At 34.8% G+C, this 11,170-nt stretch overlaps 2 protein-coding genes across 3 annotated transcripts; both read right to left on the minus strand.

The window, feature by feature from the left end:
- Window positions 1,797-4,393, minus strand: LOC107646159 (translation initiation factor eIF-2B subunit alpha). Its single transcript, XM_016350359.2, has 5 exons — window positions 3,684-4,393; window positions 3,446-3,598; window positions 3,203-3,344; window positions 2,573-2,814; window positions 1,797-2,479 (listed from the first exon to the last, which is right to left on the minus strand). Exons 1-5 carry the CDS (start codon window positions 4,119-4,121, stop codon window positions 2,273-2,275), a joined length of 1,182 nt encoding a protein of 393 aa, XP_016205845.1. The 5' UTR covers window positions 4,122-4,393; the 3' UTR covers window positions 1,797-2,272.
- LOC107646160 lies at window positions 4,765-6,550 on the minus strand. Of its 2 annotated transcripts, XM_021104239.1 has the most exons (4): window positions 6,181-6,550; window positions 5,840-5,973; window positions 5,601-5,757; window positions 4,765-5,075 (listed from the first exon to the last, which is right to left on the minus strand). In XM_021104239.1, the coding sequence occupies exons 1-3, from the start codon at window positions 6,340-6,342 to the stop codon at window positions 5,622-5,624; spliced, it is 432 nt and encodes a 143-aa protein (XP_020959898.1). In that variant the 5' UTR covers window positions 6,343-6,550; the 3' UTR covers window positions 4,765-5,075; window positions 5,601-5,621. The 2 variants fall into 2 exon arrangements, with proteins under 2 accessions (XP_020959898.1, XP_016205846.1); XM_016350360.2 differs by lacking the exon at window positions 4,765-5,075 and having other exon boundaries at window positions 5,439-5,757.

Here is an 11,170-nt window from a genome sequence, read left to right on the forward strand (position 1 = left end):
ACATTGAGCAATTTTTCACGCATATAAAATCCTAATCCCATGGCAGCTATCTTCACTACTTCACTTTCAGGAAGTGAAACATAACATCGATTTCGAACATTTTTAAATCGAATAAAAAAATCATTGATTGGCTCTCCATCATTACGTTTTAAAGTAACTGTGCCCAGAGAGAGAGAGAGAGAGTTTATATATATTACCCTTTCATAATTTTTTGGTACTGTAAAAAGAAAAAAAAATCACAAACTGTGGGCTTCTATACAATACATATTATTAGGATAAATTACTATTTTAATTTTTTATCCAAAAAATTTCAAACAATTCAATGTTATCTTACTATTAAATTTGACATGAATAGTTAATGGAACAAGTGACGTGAACGTTAACAACGTTATTGTTAAATTATATCTTTTTCCTTGGGTTAGAGAAGCATAATCAAAACCTTAACATTTCTTTTTCTCAATCTCCTTGTAAAAAAAATTCCAAAATTCTATCAATCAATCATCGACGATCCAAAATCAAAGGAAAAATTTTTAAATTGGTGATAGTTGGTAGATTGATTTCACTTACGTACTGAAATCAAACATTATTGACTTTTCAATATGCTAATCGTTCGTTTCAAATTTAAGGACGGAACAATATTCCGTTTGAAACTTTTTTAGATTGAAATAAGATATTTGAAATTTTTTGAAACTGAAATAGTACATTTTAAACGTTAACATTGTGTATGACGTGCAACAAAAACGCATGACATGGACTGATTTACCAAATTTTTGGTCGAATTGGTCCATTTCGATTTTTTTTAACTATTGATCGGAATTCAAATTTTATTAAATTATAAATTACTTTAATAAAACATTGTTGCTAATTATTTACTTGTAATTTTCCAATTGAAAAGATTGTTTATTAAGAGTTAATTATCAAAATAGTATCTAAAAAATTCAAGTACTCAAAATGATACATTAACGATGTTATACAAAACAACCTCTAAAAAATTATTAATTTTGACAAAAGCGACTAACCTCTTCTTTTCTTTCTCTGTTTTCCCTTCTCTTTCTCTGATCTTTTTTAATGTATAGCGGTTTTGACGTCGACATTTGAATTTGATTTTTTTTTTTGAATTTGAATTTTTTTTGTTGTGCTTTGAATTTGGATCTGTTGTGTTTGTGTCAAGCAGAGGAAAAAGATATTTCTTAAAAGAATAGCTTTAATCGTTGAAGCTTTTTAAATTATAAAACTTATGGAGGCTTTTTTTTATTAATAATTGTTGGATTTTTTTATGAAAAATACTAAAAAATTATCACAATTTATTGTTTTTGTTCATTAGTTAGTCATTAACTCAATTCTTTTAATCTAATTTCTTTAATCCAGTAATCTAACAATATATTTTATTTCATACTTTTAAACATTGATAGCCAACTGATGACAAAAAACAATACATTCTGATAACTCTAACATTTCTCATTTTTTATAATTATTATAATTGTTGATTGCTATGTCGGAGTCATATCATCCTTTTGGTTAGTTAGGTCAGTGTTTAACGTTAATGTCATCTAAATCAGTTGACAGTCACTTTTGTCAAAATTAATATTCTTTTAGGGGATGTTTTGTCAACATCTTTCAAGTACTAATCTTTCATATACTGTTTTGGTAATTAACTCTTAAAAATAAGTGCTAGCTCATTTGATCAATGAAGCATGATTAGCACCCAATGTATAATACTAATACATAGGTGGAGGTAAAATAATAATTATCTAGAGTACCCAACATAGAGTAGGGATAAACAATAAGAATTATAATGATTAAATTAGTCTTATAGAATATTAGTAAAGATATTTGGAATCAAAGAACAAGAGGGGAAGAAGCTAACCAAACTTACATTGACATGTGATGAGCCGACGCCGAAGCCCTCTTTTGTCAGTGTTTGTACTTTGTACCTAATCACTATCAACACCTGCTCATAGCCATTAACATGTTTGCTTTATACGCGAACACTAAGTATACATAGTCCATAAGCAGTGCTGCTACTTGCTACCAGGCCAATTCATGAAATTTTGTAAGAATTGGCAAAGTTAACAATTAGAAGGGGAATAAGCAATGATGCCGGTTAACACATAAGTATTGCCTGATTATAAGAAAAAAACTATCCCTAATTAGTTAAAAGACACACACGTACTCGTGTGAAAAACAAAAATCCATCAGACAATACATTATCTTGAATTGAGGCTAACAGATTCAAAGAATAGTTATAAAATAATTACATATATATGGATGACTATAAGTATAACTGGATCAGCTCATCACTAACAACTGATGGAGTAAGAACACCTAAATCTGTGAAAAGCAGAGTCAGATATTGAGGAGGAGTGTAATCCCTGGCAGACCTTTCAACTTCAACCTTGGATGGAATTGGTACACCAAAATCGATAGGGCGCAAGGCAGGAGCCAAGTCTTTCTGGTCAAGAGGGTAGAGACGAGCAAACTGCAAAGCAACACAAAGAAAAACTTGTAAACACAGAAAGACAAGACCGCTCCTAATTCAACATCTGAAACAATTTTGTTATCATGCAAACACCTTATAGCTTTCAGCAGCAACATAAACTGGCTTATTCATACTATTTGCAACCAATGCGATTTGATATGTCCCCATCATGTTAATTATGCCGCCACTTTCAACAACACCATCTGCACCCACAAAAACCATGTCCACCTCGTCCATAGTATACGCAACAGCAGAGTCTATTACAAGTTTCACAGGAACGTCAAGCTTTGCCAGCTCATTTGACAACCGTAATCCTGTTCGATCTGGTCTTCCCTCTGTGGTCCCAAGCACAAAAGGTTTGAAGTTCAGATCACAAATTTCTATAATGACCAAACTAGAGATGCAGGGTTCACAGGCATTAATCAAGGGAAATGGTGGAAAAAATTGAAACTGAAACTTTGCAAAAAATCGACATTCAAAAACCAAGCTTTATCCTACTAAGTGGCAATGTTTATGTTTTCAATGAATGACAGTGGAGTGACTATCAAAAACCAAACAATCAGGCAACGGCAATACATTTGAAGACAAGGACCTTTTTCTACTGGCTCCGGGTAAAGATTTCAAATTTAACAGCTCAATTATGAATGCCCTGGCTTGTGAGTTGGAAGTAAATCTATATATCAATATATAAACAAAAACAAAGAGAGTAAGAGGGTAAAATACCTGTGCAGAAGACTCTAAATAGCTTTTTATTTTGTGCTGCCAGTTTTAGAACTTCAAAGACAACCCTGGAAAACCCATGGACTAAAATTGTACAGCCATCAAATATAAACTCTTGACTCAACATGGCAATAATTTTCCTGGACTGCAACACAAACAAGTTGGGAAGTGAGTAATTTAAACTGAAGAGGGTACAGCTGATCGATCATTGATAAGTTGCATTAAGATTAATGAATAAACTAATACCTTGTAGGAGATTTCGCCGAACTTCTCAGCGCGCTCGATTAGGCGAGACTTGGCTGAATTAAAATCTTCATACTCCAAAGCAGAGGTCCTCGTCACATACCGCATAAACAAATCACAGCCAGCAGTCAAGGAGATTGAAGTCGTATCCCAAGCCTGTAAAGTAAAGCCAGCTTAATAAGGAAACATTCATTTAAGAAATCCAACCATTCTTGAAAGAAAGAGAGTGAATTGAAATTACTTTGAGAGAGTCGGAGGCCTTCTTGAGCTCGATTTCGAGCTGCATCATGGTGGAGGCCTGGCTGGACCTGATGACGGCAGCCAGGGCGCGAATGGCAGCGACGGCCTCAGCCAAATCGGGCTGTCTACGCCAGTTGTTGAAGACGTCGATAACGCTGAAGGGCTTGTCGGGATCAGCGGTGGAGGTGGATTGAGGGGGGTCGTGGGCAACGACGGCGGCAGCCTGGGCCTGGGCGAGCCAGTCGCTGGTAACGACGGCGTGGTGGGCGGCCCTTGTCTGGTAGTAGGCGGAGATGTTAGGGTTGTGGTCGGTGGGCAATCCCATTGCGGAAGAGGATTCAGTGGGTGGAGGAGGAGTAATGGTGGACGATGTGTCCGGCCTCAGAGCCGCGTCGTTCTGCTGCCTGTCTAGTATGAATGATGCGGATCTCCACCACATTTTCCTCTTTTCTCTTCTCTCTTAATCGCCGATATTCTCGTTCCAATTCGAATTACAAGAGAGACTATGCACAGCACAAAAACAACGCACAACCATACGACTGGTGGTTAACACTGTATGTATACAGATGGAAATTATAGAACGCCTTCTTCGGAAAAATAATTGAAAGTGATCCTGACTCCTGAGTCTGTAAAATTAGGGTTTTGGGGATTTAAGCCAAGATTGTGGGAATTACTGCTAAATTAGGATTTATCAACGACGCCGTTTAGTGCAATGAGTTCTCTCAATGCCGTTTAGGATTGAGTGAGTTCCTAGCATATTAATTTTTTTTTTTTGGTGACTCCTATTGTTAAAGCCATCGATTTTTTTCAAAGACAGCATAATTACAAGTGATTTTAAATTCAAAATAAGAAATCTAAAATTTACTCATATTTGTACATTAACAATGCATACTGCAAATCACGTATACTACATTAGGTTGAACAACTTATGGATTTTCGTTTAGTTGATATTGGATTTAACTTTTCAAATTGGTAAAAAATGATTTAAAAAGATCGAGAGTGGAAGTATATCACTTGCATTCTCCATGCCTGATCTTGATGTCACAAATAATTAAAAAAAGAGTGCAGCAGTGAATGCAAGATTGGTGATGATAGAAAGTAGTATTTAACCCAAGTTGAAATACAACATTCTCTATATTGTTCCTCCGGCCATCATCCCCAATCCGATTTATGCAAGGATATATAACACACTATCATAAACACAATCAAAATCACAATGTAGGACTTCGGTTCAATGATTCTTCTGTTTGTGCAACAATACCAAGGTTTTGATGAGCTCTGCATGATCCATAATTCAACATGCATATACATTGCCTCCTCAGTCCTCAGATACACATACGTTGGCCTGGGCACATTCACAATTTGTTTGCTTTTCCTTGCACATTCATCCTTCCTACATCCCATAAAATATATTTTTTCATTTTATAGTATTAAATGGGTGATTCTGTTTCTCTTCTAGATCGTTATACTTTCTCTTTAAAACTGTTAATCGCTAATTTTCATTACTGTGGGTGCTGTGAGTATCTAGTAAGTTAGCTTTTCATTTTATTCTTTTCCTTTCTTTTGTAGCATAGGCTTTGTTGGCCATATATAAAAAAGTTATGTTTCGTATACACTAAAATTAGCTACTACGTATAAAATACATGCTGGAATACAAATACATAGATAGCATTTTTGTATATAAAAATATGCATTTGGATAGAAAGATAGCCTTTGTAAATAATGCAAATGCATAAAATATGTATGTGTGCTGTGCTTTTAAGACGCAAAGACAAACAAATTTATTGCAAGTCATGCTCTGCTGTTCCATGAGATATAATTTACAATACTAGTAGGGTAGAGATAGTAGTATACATCAATGACTGAAAAGGAGAGGCAATTAAATTGAGAAAAGAATTGCCATCGATCGAATACATACAAGATGGTAAGATTGAAGTGACTAGCGAAAGGAGTTAAAGCCATTGCAGTTCAAGTCTCTTTTGAGACTCTCAACTGTATCATTGTTCACTTTTTCTTCCTCTTTAGCAATCTGAAGCCATCCTTGTTGGATAACAAGATTCCTGATTTCAGCATCTCTGGACAAATGCAGTCTTAAAGTCATATAACAATAACCATCAACAAAAAAAGACTATCAAGAGTATCAAATTTTCTAGCTACCTTGGATTATTTGGAAGGTGATAGCTTGCCTTTGGAATTCTTTGAAAGCATGGTCCTTCATCATACCCTTCACATATTATTTCTCCCCGCTCATCTTCGTAGCAAACTATGCCCTCTGATCTATCCTCGTAAACCTGTTTTCTTTAGAGTTTAGACACATCAATCAATTCCAAATATACTATTTCTATTTTCTAATTTTTATTTCTGAACCCACATGGTAATTGTTTTTTTCTTCTGCTTGGACAAAAATAGAATAAACATCAAACAGAAAGTAGCATGTATTGTATTGTATTGTAGTGAAGTGCAGAAAAATAAAAGAAGAAAGAGGATATTATATTGACCTTGTTTTTAATGGATGCTGTGACTTTTGTGATCCTCACTGCTGGTGCCTTTTTCAGAGGAACAAAGCTGCTCCTGGCCTTCAATTCTTTCTTTGGATATTTGAGAGATGATCCATAATTGCGAAGTGGGATTTGAGTTAAGCAATTAGAGTAAACAGCCATCAATGCAATTTACAAAGAAGAAGAACAGGTATAAGAATAAGAAGAGTAAAATTGGTGTTGGGTGGGCTGTGGCTATATAGTAATAGAATAACGATCTCATCACATGATTGAAAGGTTTCTTCTTTATTATTATTATTATCATTAATGGTAAGCATCGTTTTTTGTTTTGTTTAAAACTTTATATCATCTAATAAATTCAATTATTGGTGGCTCAGGTCTTATCTGGTTATCTTGATGCCTTAAATTAATATAATATAAAATAAGATTACTAAACAGAGTCATGTGGGGACAAAGTTGCCTATCTCTTACCTCTTGTTGCCAGTGAACTCCAGGTCATGCCTCTGCTTGATAGTGTTTCTCTCCTATAATTTTGTTGGTTGGTCTATTCACCATTTCACTAGTGAAGAAAGACACTGTTACGGAACGGGAATNNNNCATAATCTAAACAAGTTCTAACTTCTAAGTTCTAATAAAATGTAAATAATAAGATTACATTCTTATTTAAGATAGAAATGAAAAAGAAGTTTTAATTATAATGATGTCTCCTTTTTATCTTACTAATCATATTTTTGTATTTTATCATTTTAAATACAAATAGATTTAATTATTTCCTTATTTTTTATAATTTTATTAAATTTGTAGGTCTTTATATTTTTTTAATTGGGTTCATAAATCATTTTAACTCTTTTAATCAAATTTCTACTGTGATAAAAAAAAGTTTGAGTTAATGAAATATTTCATTCTCAAATTAAAGATACCATGAGTAATTGGTAAAATTCTAACTGTGACTTCTTTTTTAAGAACGACAAAATAATCCTCTTACCTCTCCCCTCTCTTTTCATACTTAGACGAAAAATCTTTCCTTCTCAATGGACTTCAACTCAGTCACAAATTTTATTCTCCATGCTCTCTCTTTTTCACTGCATTTTATTTATAACAGGAGGCATAAGAAAGAATAACGAGGGAAGAAATCAAGTAGAACCAGCTGTGTAACGGTTCTGGATAAGAACGACATATCAAAAATACGAATAAATGAGAACATTACTAGCTAAAGACTAAGTCATAGGAGTTTTGCTGGAAAAAAAGTTCTGCTGGTTAAGTTCGTTCGAAATCAAACCAGGATAAAATAGCATACATAAGAGCTTGATGTTAAATATGATTAGAAAGGACTCTTCTTAGTATTGAGACAATGTGACTTTTGATTAACATAGAAGAATAGCTAGATTCTTGGTGGCTAATAATCAGAGTGACGCAGCGAAAGCAGGTTGGAACATTCAATTTGAATTAGGTTTATGAAATCGGAAGGGACGTTAGTAGCGTGGAGTTATCAGCTGCTTTTTATAAAGAGTGAGAACAGGTTATGTAAGTCGCGAATCTTACTATGGTTATTGAGGAAGTCTCATTAATGAAGATTGCCTGAAATCGAACGGACCTTGAGAAGCATACATGGAAAGTAGAGATACTTGAGAGGAAGAATCATCAAGAGTTAGTTACGAGTGGTCAAATTTTGAGAACAAAATTTTTATTTAAGGTGAGTAGGATGTAATATCTGAGAAAATTATAAAATGATTAATTAGATAATTAATCATTAAGTTAAAATAGTTAAAACGCGCTCAGACGGAGTCAAAAATCAAGGCTAAGGAATTTGAAGATTTAACTATGATAATTGGATTTAGTGAATTTTTTCGAATGGAAAAAAATAATCTTCTGCGGAAATATGCATAAAAATGCGTACTGGTAATTCAATCAGCAATACCGGCTTAAGTCTGTCCGGCACTGTGAGTGAGTAAATTAATTATAAGTGAATAAGATTAAGAATTTAGAATTTATATTCTGAGAAGATAGAAATTTTTAAAAATACGAATGTAAACACTAATTTTAAAGGTTTTGCTCCAAAATTGGGCCATCGGACTAAATCGAGTGAACCAGGCGTAAGTGGTCCAAGCCTACACTATATATCAGCACCAAACTCATTGTTCCTCCCCCATTTCCCTTGAGTTCCACGAAGAAGAGAAAAGAGAAGTAAGAAAACCCTTGTCACTATTCACTTTGATCTTCTTTCGCTTATAATTTTGTATCTGGAGCTCTGATTGACGAGTCGTTTGCGATCACGCGTAGCTCTTCTCATCCTCTTCAATTCTATTTAAGCCTTGTGGAACTCTCAGTTTTTTGCCCAATTTTCAGTTCCTTACAAATTCACGTTTTTGGTTTTGGGGTTGTTGAATTATTGTGATTTTGGTTGTTTAGGGATGCTCTGGCACGGATTCCTAGTGGGTTCCATTCATATTTCGTATGGGTTAAGATAAGAAAACTTATCTCCCTTCACTATCCCAAGTTTCATGTATGAACCCAAAAATAAATGCTGAGATATATTGTGTGACTAGATTATATGGAATAGAAAATTGTTGGGGCTGAATTTAGTGTGAAGTCGAACTTGATTGACAAATTTGGGTGGCGGACCATGGAGATTGAGCGAGAAAAGGCTTCAAGGGTTTGAACCGCCGACATTCAAGGTACGGGTTTGAGTTTCGAGTAGGCATTATGTAAAGTTATGTGAATGCCTAGGTTAGTTGTCCCTAGGATAGGATTGAAATGAATTGTATGAGTTTGTGATTAGTTGGTTGAGTATTGATAATTTGTTGTTGTTGTGAAATATGAGTTAAATTGTTGTGGATTTTGGATATGAGATATAATGAGTATGTTATATGTGGATTGTGTTGCTTATTATGGCTATGCATATGAATATTGGGCCGGAGGCCGTAAATGGGGTGAGAAGTCCCCTAAGAGGTACGTGTGTGATATGTGATTAATTGTATGTGAATTATTATGTTTGGTGATGAGGTTGACGATTATTGAAATTGTGGAATGTTAGAAAGAAATTTAATGTGGACACGATGAAGTGTGTTTTGATGGTATAGGTTGGTGAAGAATTATTGATGTGTATTGAATGATAACTATTGAGGTTGAAAGAGGGTTGATGTGGTTTAGGTTGAATTATAAATGTATAAATGGAGGATTGGTGGAATTGGATGAATTGTGGTTTATTAATATTGAATGTTGATAAGAATTGTTGGAAATGAATAATTGAGAGAATAATTGGTTTGGTTAGGTTTGGAATAGTTAGAAGTTGATGATGGAATGTTTGGAAGGCTTAGAAAGGGTAAGGAAGTGATTTGAATTGAATGGAATTGAGGAATTTGTCAAATTAAGTGTTTGGATAAATTTGATAAGTTAGAAATTTTAACCAATTTTGGCGAGTCATAACTTGGTCCTCGAAGTTTGGATTCAAGTGAACTTTAGCTTAAATTAAAGATAATTAAGAGAGATTTAAAATGATATAAAAATTATTGAATTTGGAGTTTTGTAGAGGAAATTATGAATGTTGAAAGTTAGGGTCAAAAGTCTAATTTCTGTGATGTTGCAAAAAATTTGGAAATCGTCATGTGTGCTCACGCACACTTCTGTGCATATGCATAGAATAGAGCAGGTGTTTCAAGTTGTGCGTACTCACAATATCATGCATACAAACAGGCCGGAAAAGCCTTCTGGTATGTGCGTACCCACACAACCTGTGCGTATGCACATACCCTATTTTTAAATAAAAACTCTGCTTTTACTGGTTTTACCTTCCTGGCATGCTTATAAACTTCCGTGACACCTGTTTAAAACCTTTTTGCTAGTATTTAGACTTTGAATCAAGGAAGAAACAATAAGTGAATTAAAAGGGGTATTTTGATTATGAGTTTAGAGCCGGTGACTTAGGCTTGGAGAAATTCTGTGGATGGGTTAACTTGTATAAATATGGTGGAGTGTTATATTGGTGATGAATGAGAAGTGAATATGAATTGAGAAACAAATGAGGTTGAGCAATGTCTTATCTAAAGGGTTTATGTACTTGAAAGAACTTGAGGAAGTGAGTCGGGCACTATATCCTTGGGACTTGGTTGAATAAAGAGTTTTGTCCCGGCAAGGATGGTGGTTTGATCCTACTTGTCGTGGTTATTATGCATATACAGGGATAGTGATTTTATCCCGCCTACAGTGAGGACGGAGGTTCTATCCCGCTTACGTATTGATAAATTGTTTAGCAAAGACGGTGGTGTGATCCCGCTTGCATATTGTTTTGTGTTGGGCAAGGACGATGGTTTAATCCCGCTTGTAGATTGATTTATTTGTAAATGCAACCGAAGCAAGGATGGTGGTGTAATCCCGCTTATTCCAGGTGCCCAGTAAAGATGGTGGTTTAATCCCGCTTACTGTGGAGGTAAGGATGGTGGTTTAATCCCGCTTGCGTGTTCCAAGCAAGGATGGTGGTTTAATCCCGCTTATCCGAGTCGGGTCTGGCAATATAACTGACACGTGAGTTCATGGCCAGTAGACAGGCATGCATCATTTGCATCTATGTGACATTGATTGGGTGTGTTTATTGTATAACTGCTATCTGTTATAATTGCTGTAATTGAATCTGGTTGTGCTTGAACTTCATTACTTATGTTTGTTGTTACTATTCTATTATGAGAACTTGTATATATGGAGGCTAAGATGAAATAGGGAGAACTTGAGACTGAAAGAAACATGATAAGTGAAAGGTGAGAGAACTAATAAGAGATAGTTTGAGAAGGACTTGAGGTTTATTGGAGAGAGAAATGTCGAATGAAAATCAAAGGTGCATGAGTGCAGTTAGTTGGTCTTGCATACCTTACTATTTTTCTGTTTTAGTATATTTCTAGGCTTGGATTTCTGTTTGTTGAAGTGTTAGGATTGCCTAAAGGATTCGTGTAGTCTTTACATCGTCTCTACTTTGGATCTGTTATCCCTGGTGAGAACC

This window comes from Arachis ipaensis, chromosome B06 (genome assembly GCF_000816755.2).
Source record: "Arachis ipaensis cultivar K30076 chromosome B06, Araip1.1, whole genome shotgun sequence".
NCBI classification, from domain to species: Eukaryota; Viridiplantae; Streptophyta; class Magnoliopsida; order Fabales; family Fabaceae; genus Arachis; species Arachis ipaensis.